Below are 21,345 nucleotides of genomic sequence, written 5' to 3' on the forward strand. Positions count from 1 at the left end.
AATTTGAGTCAAGTTGAAATTTGGAAATTTCAAGTTTCTCGAAAAACTAAAAATTTGATTGATTATTTTATGATTTAGTCTTCGATTTCCTTATTCCATCAATTCGTTCTTCATTTTAAGCTTATTTTTATCAAATTTGAATATCGTGTTCATAAACCATATTAGAATACATATGTGCTTTCCTTCGTATTTTTTATAATTTTTTTTGAATTAGCACTCACCTTTTAATAATTTCCTTATATCTTCCATTATCCTACATTTTAAGCCTATTTTCATTAAATTTAAATCACATGCTTCTATACTACTACAAAATACCTATGTAACTTCAATCTTATTTTTTTTATTAAAAACATGCTATATTTTTTTAATTATTCGTTTAATTTTTCATTTTACTTAATTTTTGGTCTTTTGACTGCTATTGTTTACAAATGCTTTCTTTTCGTCAATTCTTTGACTCTTTTTATACTCTCATCAATATTTTACCCATATCTTATTTAAAATATAATATTTTAAATATATTTTATAATATTAGATTGTATTTGATATATTAAATAAATTTATAATGTTAAAAGAATATATATATATATATATATATATTATATGGTTAGAAAAAAATCAAAAAATTGAAATCAATCATTAACATAATAGTATAAATAATTATAATAAAATTTGTATAGAAACTCAAATAACTCAACTCGACTTTCTTAAACGTGACTCGACTTGAAAAAATTCTAATTAAGTTAGAGTTATAGAATACAACTCATCAATTTGAAGAACTCGAATTTTTTAATTTACATCGACTCAATCAAATATTCACCTCTAGTTTGAGGCAGATAAAATAACGATATAAACTTTATGAATTAGGAATTAAACGTCTTAAAGAAATACTTCAAGGGACAATTCTACAAAAGTGTATAGTTTAAGAGTGCAATGGTGCATTTAAGCCAAAAAATAAATATCTAAACTGCCTCCGCCTCTTTATTCCTTCTTCACTTCAGTGTTTCAGGTTTCTCAGCCTTTTAACCTCTACCCCTCACAAATTCACCCTCAATTGATCATCGAAATCTGATTTCTTTAATCAAACTAAGATTAAGGCCTCGTTTCCTTGATCGTTTATTACAGGGTGTTCACTTTTATCCGAATTGTGATTTGCATTAATTTCATTTCTAGGGTTTCGAATTAGGTTTTCTTTCGATGCAGGTAGCAATCGGATCAGGAATCGCTTGATCTTGTTGCGGTGACCTTCCGATTAACCCAGGGGCGGTGGTCCCCTTTGTATGGAAACTCGGCGCCGGAAGCGGGCGGAGGCCTCCTCAGCTGCCCCTTCATCATCTCCCTCTGGACCAACCACTCGTTCTAACAAGCGCGCGCGTCTTTCTTCTTCTACCGCTGCAACTACCGCCACGACTCGCCCTCCCTTTTCCCGCGCTGCCGCTACTTTAATGGACTCCACCACCGAATCTTCTTCTGGTTCTCGCCGCGATCGCCGTTCCAGCAAAGCTAATCAGACCACAACAAGTGACAGTCCGAATCCCGCCTCCGATAGGGGCAAAGAGAAGGAGCATGATCTAGTGTTCGTGACAGAGACAGAGATAGGGATAATAGAGACAATAACAATTCTAACGACCCTGACAGAAATTTAGGTTTGATTATGGATACCTCCGGAGGCGATGAAGACGAAAATGATAGCGAAGGAGGTGTAGGTATTTTGCACCAGAATCTGAATTCAGCAAGCAGCGCGTTACAAGGCTTGTTGAGAAAGCTTGGTGCCGGGTTTGATGATTTGCTTCCGTCATCGGGTATGGGTTCTGCGTCTTCATCTCATCAAAGCGGGAGGTTGAAGAAGATTCTCTCCGGGTTGCGTGTTGATGGAGAGGAAGGGAAACAAGTGGAAGCCTTGACGCAGCTGTCTGAGATGCTTTCGATTGGGACTGAGGAGTCCTTGAGCACATTTTCTGTGGATTCATTTGTTCCCGTGCTCGTTGGGTTGCTTAATCATGAGAGTAATCCTGATATCATGCTTCTTGCAGCAAGGGCACTGACTCATTTATGTGATGTTTTGCCTTCCTCATGTGCTGCTGTGGTGCACTATGGTGCAGTTTCGTGTTTTTGTGCTAGGTTGCTCACTATAGAATATATGGACTTGGCTGAACAGGTTGGTTTTTATTTGGTTACTTTCAAAATTATTGATTATTAGATAATGAGAATATTTTTTGTGATTAAACATGAGCTTCCTTTAGTGAATGATATCTTGTATTTCATTGCAAACTAGAGTGTAGCAAGCTAATTCTACTAGAAATTAGGTCCAATTGGTATGAATGGAGATAAATTTGAGATGTTCAAGCATTTCGCTGAGGGCCTGTGTCATGTAAAATTGGCTTGTTTTTAAACCATTAAAATTATATGTTTTCTGGTTTTCTAATAACGGAGAGTTTACTGCATTGTTCATAGTTGTAGACTCGAATTAGAAAGTAGAATATTGTAGATTTACTTTAGTCCGCATTCTTATCTTTCTGGTTGAGATGCTGGAAACAGTCTCTCCAAGCTTTGAAGAAGATATCTCAGGAGCACCCAACGGCCTGTTTACGAGCTGGTGCTCTCATGGCTGTGCTTTCGTACTTGAATTTCTTCTCCACTGGGGTTCAGGTAATTAATTTGTAAAAGTTTTGACTGTTAATTTATAAAGAAGAATGGCAATTTTGAATCTGTTCGATCTGTTTCTTATGTTTAATCCCATGTTCCAGCGAGTGGCACTATCTACTGCTGCAAATATATGCAAGAAACTCCCTTCAGATGCATCTGATTATGTCATGGAAGCTGTACCTCTATTAACAAATCTTTTGCAGTACCATGATTCAAAGGTAACTTGATTATGCATATTTGACGATTCTTTTGTTGTAAATTGTGTTTCTTTTTCATCTTGTACACATTATTATGTTTATAGGTGTTGGAGCATGCTTCTGTTTGTTTGACTCGCATTGCTGATGCCTTTGCATCTTCCCCGGATAAATTAGATGAGCTATGCAATCATGGACTGGTTACTCAAGCTGCATCTCTCATTTCTACAAGTACTTCTGGAGGTGGGCAGGCGTCTTTGAGCACGCCGACATATACAGTGAGTTGTTGCTCTTTTGCTTTTCCATATTTCAATGCATTTTACGAGCAATATAATGAAAGTTGGGGTTTTTTTTTTTTAATTCAGGGCTTAATTCGACTGCTTTCAACATGTGCAAGTGGGTCTTATTTAGGAGCAAAAACTTTACTTCTGCTTGGGATCAGTGGCATACTTAAAGATATACTATCAGGTTCTGGTTTCTAGTAACTCGTCAGTTCCACCAGCATTAAGCAGACCAGCAGAGCAGGTAACAAATTTAATTCAAGCTGAAAACATGGTAGTTGTCATTTCTTAGTTGTTTACCTGTGAACATGTGATGTGTGACGTGTGCAATTTTATATTAAAACAAGCATGGGTGAAAGTATACACTAACTCATTAAATACCAACTCTTAGTTTCAGAATCAGTTTATGTAATCTTTGAATGTCAGTGATTTTTTATTGTGGGTGAAAGTTACTTATTTTGAACTGATTTTAATTCAAGCTGAAATGATGGTAGCTCTTACTGTTGGTTTTTCGTTTATAACCTTGTACATGTGACCAAGGGTGGTGTCAGAAAGTTTTGAGAATGGGGTCGAACTTTGAGGAATTAAAACATCTAAAAACACCATATAAATTAGTACACTTGATAACAATGTATAATATGGTTAGTGTCAAAAGTGACTCGATTCCATTGTTCATTTCATAGTAATTTTACACTGGTTCATATAGACCTAATAAGCCTAAATTAGGAAACTCTAAACTAGGAAAGAGACTGACTCTAGGAATATTTGACCTAAAATAAATCCCTCAAAGTTGGGGATTACAATCACTAACATATTTACAAAATATCCTAGTTAATACAACCAGCATTCCTTACTTAGGAAATTGGAAATTGCTCAAGCTGGGAAGTGGATATCATCCATTCTCAACTTGCTCACTAACTTCTGAAAAAATTTCACAGTTAATCCTTTGGTAAGTATATATTTCAGTTGACCATCAGTGGACACAGAAGGTGTACGAATTAGGCCACTGTCAAGTTTCTCCTTTATAAAATGTCTGTAAACTTCAATGTGCTTTGTAAGGTCATGTTGCACTAAATTGTGGGTAATATTGATGGATGACTTATTATCACAATGCACTTCATTAGAACTTCCCACTTGATTTTCTAATCTTCCAAAATGATTTTTAACCATAATAACTCGCAAATTCCAAGTGCCATTGCGCTAAATTCAACTTCTGCACTGGATCTAGCCACAAAATTCTGTTTCTAACTTTCCAAAGTCACAAGGTTGCCCCCTAGGAAAGTACAGTAGCCCAAGGTTGATCTTCTGTCAACTTTAGACCCTGCATAATATGCATCAGTATAGACCTCAAGACCTAGCTTCTCCCTTTTCTTAAATATGATTCCTTTGCCTACTGTGCCCTTTAAGCACTGTAGGATCTGGTACATAGCCCTAAGATGCGACTCTTTGGGGTTGTGCATGAATTGACTTACCACACCAACTGCATAGGAAATATCCGACCTAGTATGTGATAAGTATATAAGCTTTCCCACTAGCCTCTGATAGGAACTTTTATCTACATATGCTTCTTCTAATGTATCTCCAAGTCTGTGGTTGACCTTTATAGGAGTCTTTACTGGTTTGCATCCCAACTTGCCTGTTTCTGTTAACAAGTCAACAGTGTATTTTTGGTGAGATGTGAAGATTCCTTCCCAAGAATGTGCTACTTCGATGCATATGAAGTATTTCAACTTACCAAGTTCTTTGACTTTAAATTCCTTTACTAGGCATTTCTTCAAATCTTCCATTCCTTCCAAATCATGTCATGTCACTATAATATGATCCACATAGACTAACAAGGTTGTCACTCCCCCTGAAGACGAGTGTTTTACAAATAAAGTATGATCAACTTGGCTATATTTATACCTAACTTGAGCATTGCCTTGGTAAACCTTCCAAACCAATCTTTGAAGAAATCTTTCAATCCATATAAAACCTTTTTAAGCCTGCATACCACCAGTCTAGTATTTGGATTGAACCCTGGTAGGACATCCATGTAGACTTCCTCCTCAAGCACACCATGTTAAAAGGCATTCTTGATTTCAAATTGATGCAATTTCCATCCATGATTAGCAGTTATTGAAAGCAACGCTCTTACAGTGTTCATCTTTGCAACAGGGGCAAATGTTTCGAGGTATTCCATTCTATGCATTTGAGTATATCCTTTAGCAACTAGCATTGATTTGTATCTCTCCAAAGAACCATCAGATTTGTACTTAACTGTGAACACCCATCGGCATCCCAATGATTTCTTTCCCTTTGGCAGCTTCACCAAGTCCCATGTCTTATTCTTCTCAAGTGCTTCCATTTCAACTGAAAGATCAAGGAGGAAGAGATCTTTGTCCTTATCTTCTGTGAATGAAATCTCCCCCTGAAGATAAGGACGGGTAAAGTAATTTTCTCCTTCTGCAAAAGTACCATCAGCAGATACAAAGTGTTTTTTGTGGGAGGATGGTAACACTTGTATCCCTTTTGGGTGGAAGAATAAACGAGAAAGATGCATTTGATTGTATGTGGATCAAGTTTCCCCCTGTTTTGAGAATGTATATGGATAAAGGCCACACAACCAAATGTTTTGGGGGTGAGATTATTTGAGACATTGAAATTAGGAAAGAACGTTATTAGAGCTTGCATAGGGCTTTAAGACTCAAGGACCTTTGTAGGTAGCCTATTTATCATACGAGTAGCAGTTGGGACAACCTCCCCTCAATATTGTTTAGGAACATTTTTCTGGAATAAGAGAGCCATTGTAATAGTTAAAATATGCCCATTTTTTTCTTTTGGCTACACCGTTTTGTTGGGGTGTACTAATGCACGATGATTCATGTATGATGCCTTTTTTTTGGAAGTATGGTGAGAGAAATTGATTGAAATAGCCTTTGACATTGTCTGATCGAAACCTCTTAATTTCAGTACCAAATTGGGTTTTGATCCTATTGTAAAAAGTTTGGAAGGTCAAGCTTACATCAAATTTTTGTTTTAGGAGGAATATCTAAGACACACGGGTACAACCATCAATTAAGGATACAAACCACCGAGCCCCATAAATATTTGGAATAGAGGAGGGTCCTTAGACATCACTATGAGTAAGAGTGAAAGGAGTTCTTTTATTGCTTGCTGGAAAAGAAGTGTGTTTGTGTTTTGCAAGTTCACAAACATCACAATGAAAGTTTTCAACTTTTGATTTTTTTAACAGTAAAGGAAACATGATTTTAAGGACTCTAAAGGACGGATGGCCAAGGCGAAGGTGATGGAGCTAGATTTGCTCTTTATTGGTCTTAATAGATTCGGAGAGGAAAGATAATGATAAGGAGTTCAAAACATTAACTTGCCCACTGGATTCTTCAAAATAGTATAATATATTTATTTCCTTAGCATGTCTAATCATCCTCCTTGTACCCTGTTCCTGAAAAACACATCGAGTAGGGTAAAAAACCACATTCCAGTTAGAATCTTTGGTAATTTTCTGGATAGATAGAAGATTAGTAAACAATTTTGGAACATGGAGAACATTTTTAAGGGTGACGGTTTCGCTTAAAACATCATCCCCTTGAATTGCCACTGTAATTTTCGAACCATTAGCAACATTAATTTTTTATTACTAGGACAAGTTGTATACGAGATAAAGTTTTGTGAGGAGTGGGTCATATGGTCCATGGATCCTAAGTTAATGATCCAAGAACTTTTGGTGGGTATATCCGAGACTTTAGAAGTTTGAGAAGAGATGTACCTAAAAAAGCTTCTCAATCTCCTCTCTATTTAACTCAATAGGTGATTCTTGAGAATTGCTCTCTCTAATCTACTGTTTTGTTGTATATGCCTGCCCTTGTCCCTTTAGTTGCCCATTTTTAGCTAAAAAAATTCTATTTGTTGTTTGTGGTCTTCCATGGAGTTTCCAGCATTTCTCCCTAGTATGGCGAGGTTTTTTGCAATATGTGCACCAGAGAGAGTCTTTGTTGAGTGGCTTTGTGAATTCCATTTGTCTACTGTCTTCACTTGTTGTTTGTTCCAGGCCCCCAAACCTTTTTTCATTTATAGCCTTTGTAACCATGGCTGACCCTTCCACCTGACTGTTCTCAATCATAACACCTCTTCTTCCTTCCTCAGCCGAACAATTGCTATTGTCTCATTTAGTGCTGGTAGGTCCTCCTTTCCAAGTATTTGAACTCTTACTGCATCAAACTCAACATTTAGTCTCGCAAGAAAATCATAAATTCAATCCTTTTCAACAAACCTTTTAAGAAGTGTTGCATCTTCACTACATCTCATTTGGATGCATGGTAATGGTTCATTTCCTGCCATAGGCTTTGCAATAGATTGGAGTATTTAGTGATCGAACGACTTCCTTGCTTGGTAGATGAAATCTTAGTCTTGATTTCATAGATTTGTGCAACGTCTCGAACCTTTGAATATGTCTGCTTCATTGTTCCCCATATCTCTTCGGCTTTGTTAAGGAACTTACAAGTGTCACTGATTTCGTGCACCATAGAATTCCACAGCCAAGACATTACCAATAAAAATATTGGGGATTTTTAAAAGTTTAGTGGGCGAAGTGATAAATTAACCTTTTAAGAAGTATTTTTTTTAAAATGTGGGGTCTAAATTGAATATTTATGCAAATTATTACGTATATAAAGTAATTTTTGAAATTTTTGTGGTGTCAATTGAACCCACATTCTTACAGTGGCTCCGCCACTGCATGTGTCATGTTGAATAATTGCTATATTTTGTTAATACCAGCATTGCTTTGAAAATTAGAGTAACCGTTAATACACATGGTATCAAGTCATAGTTTTAGATTTGTTATTATGAGTCTTAATGCCAGTTCTTTATTTATTTATTTTTTGTTCTAAGTCAGGGGCATGGCCATCTAAAGCAGGCAGGGGCATTGGCTTGGTTAAATAGTGCAATTGCAGTTTTAGCCCCTCTTAAACATGAAATATTTAATTTAGTCCTTTTTAGACCTTAAATAAATGGAAAAAGATTGCATTTTGGCTCTTCCCATAAATAAATGATTCACTTTAAGCCACTTCAACACAATTTTTTGCTTTGCCCCGCAAACATAAGATTCCTGGGTTCGCCCCTGGTAAATAAGTTGTTTTGAATATATTGCATATTTCTTCATTTCTTGTGCATTATATTATTGTGCGGACTTAGTAAGTTTGTAATAGCTTATGCATAATATGCCCATTTGTTTGATGGTCATTTAATTCTTATATTTTATTGTGTAGATTTTTGAAATTGTCAATTTGGCAAATGAACTTCTTCCTCCATTGCCCGAAGGAACCATTTGCATCCCTGCCAGCTCTAGTATACTTGTCAAAGGCTCTTTTGTGATGAAGTCTCCTGCTAGCAGCTCTAACAAGCAAGAAAATACCGATGATAATGCTCCTGAAGTTTCAGCCCGGGAGAAATTGTTGATCTCTCAACCCAAACTTCTTCAGCAGTTTGGAGTGGATCTCCTTCCTGTTCTCATACAGGTAAGTTTTCTTTGTGAGGGCCATTCCTTGTTTATCTCTTGATTATTGATAATTATCCCTTGTCTTTACTATGATTTTCTCTTGTTTTCCTGGTATTTATTGTCCTATCTTTTTTGTCCATTAGATCTATGGTTCTAGCGTCAATAGCCCTGTTCGCCATAGATGTCTCTCAGTTATTGGAAAACTAATGTACTTCAGCAGTGCAGAGATGATTCAGAATTTATTGAGTGTGACAAATATATCAAGGTATCCACCTAAGTAAAAGATAGCAATTTATATATTTGTGCATGTTTGCTTATGGGAACTTACTGTTTGTTTGATGTTGTAGCTTCCTGGCTGGTGTTTTAGCATGGAAAGATCCACATGTTTTGGTTCCTTCCCTCCAAATAGCTGAGATCCTAATGGAAAAACTTCCTGGAACCTTCTCCAAAATGTTCGTCAGAGAGGGTGTGGTTCATGCTGTGGACCAGCTTATCTTAATTGGTAACCAAAATGCCACTCCTGTCCAATTATCTCCCCCTGAGAACGATAATGATTCTGCATCTGGAACATCATCACGTTCCAGGCGTTACAGACGACGCAGTAGTAACTCTAAACCTGAAGGAGGTTCTGTGGTGGAGTCCAAGAATCAGGCATCTTTAAATATTGGTTCACCTCCTAGTACGGTTGAAATTCCTACAGCCAATTCCAATCTTCGTACTACAGTTAGTGCATGTGCTAAAACATTTAAAGAAAAGTATTTCCCCTCTGATCCTGGAGCTGTTGAAGTTGGTGTAACAGATGATCTTATACACTTAAAAGTCTCTGCATTAAATTAAATGCTGGTGTTGACGATCAAAAGACTGAGGTAAAAGGAAAATCCAAAGCTTTAGGGTCTCGTTTGGCTGACTTTTCTTCTAGCAAAGAAGATTACTTGATTGATGTGATTTCTGAGATGCTGGCTGAACTGAGAAAGGGAGATGGGGTATCCACGTTTGAGTTTATTGGTAGTGGTGTTGTTGCTGCCTTGTTGAACTATTTTTCTTGTGGGTACTTCCCCCAGGAGAGGATTCCAGATGCAAACCTGCCTAAGCTTCGACAACAAGCCCTTAAAAGATTAAAATCATTTATTGATGTTGCACTTCCTTCAAGTGTTGATCAAGGAAGTATCGCTCCTATGACTGTCCTGGTTCAGAAGCTTCAAAATGCTTTATCGTCTATAGAGCGTTTCCCTGTAGTTCTCAGCCATTCATCAAGGTCTTCTGGTGGGGGTGCACACCTCTCTTCTGGATTAAGTGCATTATCTCAGCCTTTTAAGTTGCGGCTCTGTAGAGCCCAAGGAGAGAAGTCTCTCCGTGATTATTCTTCGAATATTGTGTTGATCGATCCATTAGCAAGTCTAGCATCTGTGGAAGAATTTCTTTGGCCACGTATTCAACGAAGTGACACTGCACAAAAACCCTCTGCATCTGTAGGAAATTCCGACTCTGGTAAATTACCTAGTGGGGCTGTTGCTTCTTCACCATCTACCTCAACCCCTTCAACCACTCGTCGTCATTCTTCAAGGTCAAGATCATCTGTTAATATAGGAGATGTTGCCAAAAAGGAATCATCACAGGAGAAAAGCACAAGTTCTTCAAAGGGCAAAGGTAAGGCTGTTTTGAAGCCTTCTCAAGTGGAACCAAGAGGACCTCAAACAAGAAATGCTGCTCATAGAAGGGCTGCTCTCGATAAAGTTTCTCCAATTAAACCTGAAAATGGTGACTCTACTTCTGAGGTATGTGTTTTGATTATAAGATATGGAAGTATGATGTGATTTAGTTATTTGTATTTTATAACCTTGCATGCCAAATATAGTTTAAATTGAAGATTATTTGTTAACAACCCGTTTTTACGTCGTATTTCTCTCCTCTTATGCTTGCATCTAACTATGAACTCCACCTGCTGTTTGAAAATGGTCATGTACCGCTTTTTTTTTGGTAGGATGAAGAATTGGATATGTCTCCTGTGGAGATTGATGATGCTTTGGTGATTGAAGATGATGGTATTTCTGATGATGAAGATGATGATCATGAAGATGTAAGTCATATTGAGCCTCTAGAAATGGGAAGCCATTTCCTGTTGATTATAAACTTCATTTGATCTTTTCCATTGTTTGATGGAACCATCACTCTTTTCCAGGTGCTCAGAGACGATTCTCTTCCTGTCTGCATGCCAGATAAAGTGCTTGATGTTAAATTGAGTGATTCAGCTGAAGATGGCACACCTGTGGCAGCCGCAAGTGATAACCAAACTAATACTGCTTCTGGATCTAGCAGCAGAGCTGCCGCTGTTAGCGGTTCGGACTCTGCTGATTTTAGGAGTGGCTATGGCTCAAGGGGTGCAATGTCCTTTGCTGCTGCTGCCATGGCTGGGTTTGGATCTGCCAATGGTAGAGGTATTAGGGGAGGTAGAGATCGACAAGGACGACCTCCATTTGACAGTTCTAATGAGGCTCCAAAGTTAATTTTTACTGTTGGTAATAAGCAGTTGAACAGGCAGTTGACCATCTATCAGGCCATTCAAAGACAGCTTGTGTTGGACGAGGATGACGATGAGAGATATGGTGGTAGTGATTTCACATCTAGTGATGGAAGAGGGATGTGGAGTGGTATCTACACAATAACATATCTGAGGGCAGAGAGCCAACCTGACCGAACATCAGTAGGGGGGTCAGGTTCTGCTACAGCGCCTAAGTCTGCTAAGTCTTGTTCTCCCGATTCCAATTCTGATCCCCAAACTCAGAGGATGTCACTGTTAGATAGAATCTTGCAAGGGGAACTTCCTTGTGATCTTGAAAAATCTAATCCTACTTATACTATCCTGACTCTGTTGTATGTGTTGGAGGGGTTGAATCAGCTGGCACCTCATTTGAGAGCTCAGATAGCTTCTGACAATTTTGCTGAAGGAAAATATTTAAATCTGGATGAGTTGAGTACCCCCGGTTTTAGAGTGCCTTATGAAGAATTTATTAATGGTAAGCTCACTCCAAAACTTGCTCGACAAATACAGGATGCCCTTGCTCTATGCAGTGGAAGTCTTCCTTCCTGGTGTTTTCAGTTGACAAAGGCATGCCCCTTTTTATTTCCTTTTGAGACACGAAGGCAGTACTTCTATTCAACTGTCTTTGGGTTGTCTCGTGCATTATATCGTCTGCAGCAGCAGCAGGGTGCTGATGGCCATGGATCAACTAATGAAAGAGAGGTAAGGGTTGGGAGATTACAGCGGCAGAAAGTTCGTGTGTCTCGAAATCGCATTTTTGATTCTGCTGCAAAAGTAATGGAGATGTATTCTAGCCAAAAAGCTGTGCTTGAAGTTGAATATTTTGGAGAAGTTGGCACTGGATTGGGTCCAACCTTGGAGTTCTATACACTATTAAGTCATGATTTGCAAAAGGTTGGTCTTGGAATGTGGAGGTCTAATTCTACATCGGATAAGACAACAATGGTAATTGATGGAGATGAAGAGAAAAATGAAAAAACTGCTGGTTCTGTTACTAATAGGGGAGATGTAATACAAGCTCCTCTGGGGTTGTTCCCTCGACCTTGGCCACCAAATGCTGATGCTTCTGAAGGAAGCCAGTTTTCTAAAGTAATTGAATATTTCCGGCTACTTGGACGTGTGATGGCTAAAGCTCTTCAGGATGGACGACTTTTAGACCTGCCTCTATCAACACCATTTTATAAACTTGTGCTTGGTCAAGTAAGCTGATTGCATTGTTTAAAATTGTAGAACCACTTGAATCTTATTTAAGCTTAGATTGTATATTTGTATGCCTGTAAAATTTCTACTATTGTGTCAATTGTCTTACTTTTCATATAATATTGCAGGAGCTTGATTTGTATGATATTCTGTTTATTGACGCTGAATTTGGGAAAATTTTGCAAGAATTGCATTTCCTTGTTTGTCGAAAGCAATACTTGGAATCAACAGGTGGTGAAAATAGTGCTGCAATTGCCGATATACGCTTTCGTGGGGCCCCAATAGAAGATCTCTGTTTGGATTTTACACTTCCAGGCTATCCAGATTATATACTGAAATCAGGGGATGGAACTGTATGTCTTTTAACTTTTAATTCTATTCCCTTCTTTATTCCTTTTTCAGTAGACAATTCCAACATCCTGTTAAATGCATCAGGTGGATATCAATAACTTAGACGACTACATATCCTTGGTGGTTGATGCAACTGTCAAGGCTGGAATTATTCGGCAAATGGAAGCATTTCGGGCTGGATTTAATCAGGTACAGTTGCTTTATTTGTTCCGAGTTTTCTCAACTGATCTCAACTTGATTTTTTTTTTGGATTTCCTTGTTAATTATCTGCATATGAGGAGGTGTTTCTGAGATTCATTGCAATGTTAATATATGCTTTGTATAACAAGCAGGTTTTTGATATTGCATCATTGCAAATATTTACCCCACAAGAGTTGGATTATTTGCTGTGTGGTCGCAGAGAGCTGTGGGAGGTAATTTGACACTTAATGTGATAAGATTGCTAATTTCTTTGGTTAGAACTGGTTTTCTGTTTTGATTTTGATGTAACTTAAAAATGCTGCAGGCTGAGACACTTGCTGATCACATAAAATTCGATCATGGATATACTGCAAAGAGCCCTGCTATTCTTAATGTATGTTTGTTTCATGACACTTCTTCAAGTATCTTGAAATCTATATTGTACTCATGAGAAATTTTGATTTTGTGATTTTGCAGTTACTTGAAATTATGGGAGAATTTACACCAGAGCAGCAGCGGGCATTCTGCCAATTTGTTACCGGTGCTCCTAGACTTCCACCTGGCGGTCTGGCAGTGCTGAATCCAAAGCTTACAATTGTTAGAAAGGTAACTGACGTTACATTGGAACTTCAATATCAATGTTTCTTCTCTTCTATATTGTTGTCAACATATAACATCACAACAGGCTTTGAAAATTAAGATCAAAGTCCGGCTGAAAGCAGCGTTACATAGTAATTTGTTTATGCCAATTATTTAAGTGCTCAAGGAAATGGCTTCGTTATTTTGAAGTTGCCCCTCAAGGGAGAGTGCCCATGTTTGGCACCTGCGCTTGACACATTAGAAAATGGATGCATAGGTATAATCTTCCAAATGTAAACTACATGAGAAACAAAATTAAGCATACTGCACACTCGTTGCCGCATTGACACCTCCAAGTTCGAGTAACAGATATTCATGAGTATTGTTGTTGTCTTAACAGGAAATGTTTCATGCAGGTGTACATTAAGCCAGGTTCTTGTTTGCGGTTCTAATGTTGTATTTGTCTGAAATATGGTTGCAGCATTCCTCTTCTGCAGTTGCTGCTACTTCCAATGGAAGTGGAACCTCAGAAACAGCAGATGATGACTTGCCCAGCGTCATGACTTGCGCTAATTACTTGAAGCTTCCTCCATATTCAACCAAGGTATTATTAATGGTACCATTTTATCTATATATTCATTCGAAAATGATTTTCGTACCACATCTTATTTCCTCATCGACCACTGCTACTGCCTTAACAGGAAGTTATGTACAAGAAATTGCTTTATGCAATCAATGAGGGGCAAGGATCTTTTGATTTGTCGTGATCCCCCAGTATTAGCAACCGAAATGTAGTATATTTCCGAACAACCACAATGTGGGTCAGTTTTCTCCCCTGCTAATGTCATTTTTGATGTTTTGAAGTGGCGTATTAGGTATGTTTGTTTTCGTTTTCCTCATTTTTCAGTATTCGGTTGGTGAAAAACAAATTGGTCAATATAATTCATTTTCTTGATCAACAAAATTTCTTTTATATTTTCTAAAAAATGATTTTCGGTTTGATTTTTGTTAGTCATTTTTTTAAACTTTTTACTTCAAATCATAATTTTCTTAAGTCTTCCTAAATATGCTTTTAATAAAAATATTCACCAAAGGAACAGAACTTTAGACCGAAACATTATAAACCGAAGGTATATAAGGCCTACTTATGTGTAAAAGCATATAATATTCTGGGTAATTTGTCTTTGCGTCTATATGTTTTTTGTATATAATGTGGTATCTATGATTCAATCGAAATATGAATTATATGCTAAAATAATTAAATGGTTTTATTTGAATAAATGAGTGGGATATTATGAAATTATAAAAAATTAAAGTGATTTGATTATAAGAATAATTAAATATATTTATTATCTCTTATGATTTATATGGTATGAGTGATTATATGACAAATCGCATTGTTATTTTGGCATATATTGATGTGGCAATATTTAAAAAGGTTAATATTTATGTTTACCCTTAAACTACTGCTAAATCAACGAATAGATCCTTAAACAATGATTTTACATCAAGTTTATCCCCAAAAATTTTCTAATTTTCATTTTTTTTTCAAACACATGATCACCTTCCTTACAAAACAAAAACCATTCTTAACAAACCCTCGCCCGTTTAGAGGATCGAGTTTGCCAAATCTAAAGGGGGATCAATATGGTGATGTGAGCGAGGTTTTACGCCCGCACTAAATGAGATTGAAGGTTCTTTATGACTGTTGACCAAAACTTATGTTGTTGTAAATGATTCTGGTGTTCATGAGCTCATAACCCATTGCTAATTCATATCTAGCAAATAATATGCGTTATCAAGTTTAGCTTCAAATTTGATGAGAGGAGGGCATATGAATATGGTTTAAATAATTTGATTACAGGTTGAAAACTTATGCAATAATAGAGTCATTTGTGATTGCGACGAATCGGCAGCTTAATGCGGTTTATCCAATTCATAAGTTTCTCAACCCACACTTCCTTGACATGATGTTGTATCATATAAATGCATTGTTCTAGACCGTTCGGACAACTAGAGTTGACAGTTTTCTTACAAAATATTTCATGGAATTAACGTTAGAAATATACGAGGATTGAATTTTTCTTGATCAAGTCAGGCCCTCTCCACTGATCTCAAAAAAGGTAATAACTCTAATCAATTCAGACAAATTGACAAAGTTAGTCTGATAAATCTACAGCATATTAATTCCATTTTGCTTTATTCAAAGGACTAGCAATCGATGATAAGGATTCACCAAATAGTCTTTGATTACTGATAGAAGAATATTCATATGTTGTTGATGGATTGGAGATTTGGTTTGCAATTGAACAATGGGTTCAAGACCATTGATCTTTTTAATACAGGAACGATGAAATGGTTCGATAAGACCCAGAGCTCAAGTCTGGTGGAAGAAATACGAGCCATGGTGGCCTAAAATGCAAACTCGCGAAGACATCATGCATTCATCCACCGTTACCATATGATAAAGTTTATTTGGGATAAAGAGGCTCATTCAACCGAATGGACGTCCGATAAAACAACGTTACTATCTTCTAAGAAATTTGGGAACATGTGTTACATTACATGGAGAGAGTTTGTTCAATTGTGGTTTTTGTTTTGTAAGTAAGGTGGTTCAAATATAATGGAGATGATAGGATGTTCGAAAAAAATAGAAAATAAAATTTTAAGGGTAAATTAGATATGAAATCATTGTTCAATGACTTATTTGATGTTTTAGCAGTAGTTTAGGAGTAAAACTAAATATTAAACTTTTTATTAATGCTGTCACATCATCAATTTGACGGGAATGACTATGAAGTGACTATTTTATTATAAATCAATAACGTTAGCAATCAATTTGTAATTTTTGATACTTTAATGGAGAAAGAAAACTTACTTAAATATTTGTGACAACATCACTTTCAAAATTTAATGATAAAGATGAAAACTTATTACTAGTCATTTTTTAAAAAATGAAGTTTTTGTTATATTAAATATGTTAATGATAAAAAACTATGAAATATATTTTAAAATCTATAAATAAAATAGTTTTTAAATCTATTAATTATAAGATTAAGAATTTTAAAATATTTAAAATAATTATACTCAAAATTAAAAAATATTGTAATATTTTATTGAGACATAGTGAGTAAAATAGTGAGAAAAATATTAACTAAATAATATTGTAGTATTTAGTTGATGGCTTATAAATATTTGTGGATTATTTAACTTAATATTTTTTTATAAATTTATAAATTTGTAGATAAATAGTATTTAATTTAGAATATTTTAATTATTGTCTGTAATATATTTGAAGTAGATGTAAATATTAATTTTATTTTAAAATTTTCATATATTAATGGTTATAGAATTAAGAACATGACAACATTATATATTTTAATTAATTCATTAAAAACAAAATACTTAATAAATTAAAGTAAATATACTAATACATAGATCTGACTTGTATTATTAAATCTCGTTAATTTTTTTCTTTTTTAAATTGAATTTCATTAATAAAAAAACTTAATTAATTCTTATCTTAAATACTGCAATATCGGATTTATTGAGAGCACTAACATTGGCTGATCCTAGCTCAAGAAAAATGGGGAAAAAATTCTCAATCTTTTCCATTCAAGCCCTCTCGCCATACTCTGTCTAGCCTTTTATTTACCACAAATCACTTGAACGGCCAAAATCTTGGGTGTATTAGGCGGACATGCACCGCTCATGTTACCGAATTCCGCAGCATCCACCGGGATTTTGCACGTTGGTTTCCCCATGCAGAGCTTCTCGACAACTTGCTTCGTCGCCGGAGCGGTGCAGTTTCCTTGAACGAAGGCTGCGCAGCTTCCGAAAGGGTCACCGAAGCTGGCGAACTCGACTACCGAGATCACCTTCTGGTCCGGACATTTCAGCTCAGCCTTCGGTTTCAAGTCATTCACCAGTGGTCGGATGACGCCGCCTTTGTTCTCGAACAACCTCGGTGACGGCGGGTGGAGTTCGGACACGACACTGCATGTTAAGTCCCTGTTAGCTGTTGATATGTAGACTTCTTTAGGGCTACCTTGTTCTTCCTCGAAGATAACAATCAGGTTGTCCTTTGGCTTTATAAATGATCGTGGGATATGGTACCTGACATTATAAAACATTCTTAGTGTCTTCGTATCCGGTTTAGGGTTTAGAATTCATGGTTTAGGGTTTACGTACTCAGATTGAGAGGGCTCTTTTAGAGGAGAGAGATAAGACATCCAATATCTGCCAATATTGTTGCCATTGATCCACACAAAACCTTTCCCCATACCAGTCATTGTAATGGCAACCGGATTGTTTCCTTCTGGTGCATCGAAATGTCCCTTGTACCATGTAATAGCTCCTCCTTGGTCAGGCTTGGTCCACGTGACAGACTTGGAGCCTTCTTCTGTATATATCTTCTTCTTTTCTCCGCTAACTCCGACCTGATGGCTCCAACCGTTTTCGGTTAAATCGAGTGTACCGGTGTTGAGACCGAGGATGGTGATCGAACGTGGACCGGCGTATCTGCGTTCCATGTAGGCTCCGCTATCAGGAAGTCCGACCACGAAACTCAAGATCGCAACATGGTTAGTCCCTTCCTTGAAAGGTGCAGGTTTCTGGAAAACAAAATTCTTCTCCACTTTGCTTCCGTGGTCTGTGCCAATGTATTCACCATTGACAAAGGCATGGATTCCATGGCCCTCACTTGCGACTCGTAAAGTCGGGAGGACTTGTTTATTCAACGGCAAGTCACGTGCTTCCAAGTCGAGTTTAGCCGTGAACCATACGTAGTCGGTTGTATCTTTGCTCAAAATCCAATGCTCCTTTGGTCCCGGGGACTGCATTGCAGTTTCAGTAGGAGGGACTTCCCTGTACATCTCCCAGTTAAAGTTCTTGTTCGCAATTTCCGATATTACGAAGTTTCTACTGTTATGTTGAGTTGTGATCTGTGTTAAGCAAGAAAGATAAGTGACTTGCAGTGCAAGTAAACCACAAATGATTTGGAACTTGAAGAAGAATTTGAGTTTACCTGGTTAGTGTTGAACACCACGGTCTTGCAATCGGGGAGGATACTAATGGAACGAGGCGGCAACCGATATTGCTGGCCCTTGAAATTCATTGTTTGTGTCTGCTTAGTGTCGTTGTTGGCCAAGAAAGCTGCACACGCCTGAGCTCCAGGTTGCTGCCACACTATAGCCTGCATTGCACATTAAACTAGTATCGATATCCCCGACCGAAAATCGATTCAATTAATCTACATTAACACGTGCTTACCTCTAGTTGTGCACCCAACTTTTCAACAGTAGGAACCCCCCAAAGCAGAGCCCTCTTGCACAAATTCAAGGCCTTGTGAACATCCTTTAGATGACCCCACTTTGGTTCCCTCAAAAGACCTACAGTAAGAACATTTTGAGAGTCAGCTGCAGACATGACTTCAATCCATAGATCATCGGATCTTAATCCTACCATATTCATCAAGAGGGGCTTCATCATAGTATCGAGTCGATGTAAACGAAGAGCTCGTTCTGCCATAGTTTGTGCCACCATAGTACATATAGTAATTAACCATGCTTCCATTTTTAGAGAAGAAGCGAGCGACTGAGTATGCCAAATCTTCAGCTGATCTTTGGGATGGTGGATCCCCGAATACTCGGAACCTGAATCAAGAGACAACCGCAGCATTAGCCAATATACACCAACATATTCGTTTAAATTACACTACTTACTGTGCAGTCCAGTTCTCGGTCCACAATGCGGGCTTGTTCGGCTTATTCGGACCAGGGAAAGTATCTCCACAGTGCCTTCCATTGCATGTATTGATCTGAAGAACCAAGTGTATGCATATTAATACTTTTTTTCCTTCTTTCTTATTAATTATATATATTTATGGCTTACAATGGGATCTGGGGCATCCATCTGCTTGCACATGATCCATGGAACGTCGACATCCAAACCGAGTGCCGTTTTCGCGGCCCACTTAATGTAGGTTTCGCCCTTTTCTCTGTATGCTAGCTGAATCGTGTTGTATTCGTTCTCGATCTGTGTTAAAATAATAGGCCCTCCTTGTGGAGCAAACAACTTCTCCTCCTTCATCTTCTTGACAATCAGGGTGATGAACTTTTGCATGTGTTCCTGCACAAGTACAAATTTTTGTCAGATACGAAATCTTGTAATCTTGTCATATACACTTGGAAAAGCATTATTACCTTGTACGGTTCGTTGTCAGATCGAAATATAATGTTCGGGACTTCTCTTAGCCAATATGGTAATCCTCTGATTTGAGAAAAGAAGATCCATTTCAATAAGAATATGGTAAGAGATTATAAACCTTGGGAAAATTTTATCTTTACCCGTTGTTCCATTCAGCCTGGACAAAGGGTCCCAACCTAAGGACTGCATACATATTATGTTGATGAATCAACTTGATGAACTTCACCAAGTCATACTGTCCCTCAAAGTTGAACTGACCCTGAACCGGTTCATGTCCGTTCCAGAATACGTACGTCTCGATCGTGTTGATGCCTCCACGCTTAGCCTTCTGAATCAGGTCAGGCCACATGTCCGGGGTGCTCCGGGGGTAATGAATAGCTCCCGAAAATAGAAGCACTCTTTTACCATTGACGATGATGGACCTTGCGTCATACGTCACCGGACCCTCGGCCTTATTTTCCTCTTCTTCCTCTGCCTCGGCATTTCCGGCATCCGCGGCGGCGGCGCAATAAGCGACCAGCAGTGTCGACAGAAAGAACGTGGACAGTAAATGGCGGGGCTTCACCATGGTGGTTTATGCCAGTTGAAGGGGGTGTAGGGAAAGGGGTGGGATAATGTAAGGAGCCTGCCTAGCTTTTTATTAGGAGCCTCTTTGGCATGGAAAGAGGAGCTCATCTAATAACGAACATAATGTCAGTCATTTATATCGAGTTTTTAGCCTCTGAACACTTCTGGTTTTGCGACTTTTTCTCGAGAAAAATTCTGCTACTTCTTGGAATTTTTGGCAGAGTCAAATGAATTGAATACCCATTGCTTTTCTATTTATATCAATCATCAAATTAAATTAACTATGTCTAAATTTATTAAATTTTTTCCAGAATCCATTACAATATTTCCTATTCCCAGAAATATAATGTCAATTAGTTGTAGAATCATAAACCCTGTTGACAACATCTTATTAACTTGGATTCTTGGGGTTTAGGGCCAGGCTACTCTTCTACTAGTTACTTTGATCAACTTATACACAAACCGACATATTTGTTAAGCTGGGAAAGTTCCGGGTATTATTATAAAGGCATAATGCCAAAATTAGCCCCTCCACGTTTACAAAATGATCATTTTGCCCTATATTCTATTTTGTTTTGAGATTCTGGCCCCTAACATTTCATTTTAGTTAAAACAAATCCCTAACATTTGATAGAATAATCACTTTGTCCCTTATTCTTTTTGTTTTTGGTATTCTACCCTTAACGTTTCATTTTAGGTTAATAAAGACTCTTATTTTAGAGCGTTAATTGTGTGTTAACTAATATTTTTCATTTATAAGGGTGCGTTTGGTTCACAGAATGCAAGATTACCAGTGGGAATAAAAGATTACCAGGGAATAGGATTACTGTGAATGTTGTATTTTGTGTTTGGTTGGTTTAGTAGGAATGTAAGATTGGTTGGTTAAAGGAATAAAACATTATTGGAATGTATATTTGACCAAATTGTCCTTATTATATATTTGTATAATATTACAAATTGTAAAATATTTATATATTTTCTTTAAAAAATTAAATTCATAATATTTATATAATTTTTTTACAAAATTAAAAATATAAAGAATGTTTAATGAAAGGGTAAAATTTTTTTAACCCCTAAACTTCATATAAAATTTTAATTATAGAT

General features: G+C 37.2%; 1 protein-coding gene and 1 pseudogene across 1 annotated transcript; one reads left to right on the plus strand and one right to left on the minus strand.

The window, feature by feature from the left end:
- The first annotated feature begins 1,022 nt into the window (after window positions 1–1,022).
- Window positions 1,023–14,333, plus strand: LOC120211391 (annotated as a pseudogene).
- Window positions 14,334–17,023: 2,690 nt separating this feature from the next.
- LOC120211392 (beta-galactosidase 13-like) lies at window positions 17,024–20,257 on the minus strand. Its single transcript, XM_039209934.1, has 9 exons — window positions 19,815–20,257; window positions 19,671–19,737; window positions 19,360–19,596; window positions 19,191–19,285; window positions 18,931–19,121; window positions 18,739–18,857; window positions 18,494–18,661; window positions 17,659–18,410; window positions 17,024–17,583 (listed from the first exon to the last, which is right to left on the minus strand). Exons 1-9 carry the CDS (start codon window positions 20,240–20,242, stop codon window positions 17,115–17,117), a joined length of 2,526 nt encoding a protein of 841 aa, XP_039065865.1. The 5' UTR covers window positions 20,243–20,257; the 3' UTR covers window positions 17,024–17,114.
- Window positions 20,258–21,345: the final 1,088 nt, after the last annotated feature.

Source organism: Hibiscus syriacus, unplaced genomic scaffold, assembly GCF_006381635.1.
Source record: "Hibiscus syriacus cultivar Baekdansim isolate YM2019G1 unplaced genomic scaffold, ASM638163v2 tig00109972_pilon, whole genome shotgun sequence".
Lineage (NCBI taxonomy): Eukaryota > Viridiplantae > Streptophyta > Magnoliopsida > Malvales > Malvaceae > Hibiscus > Hibiscus syriacus.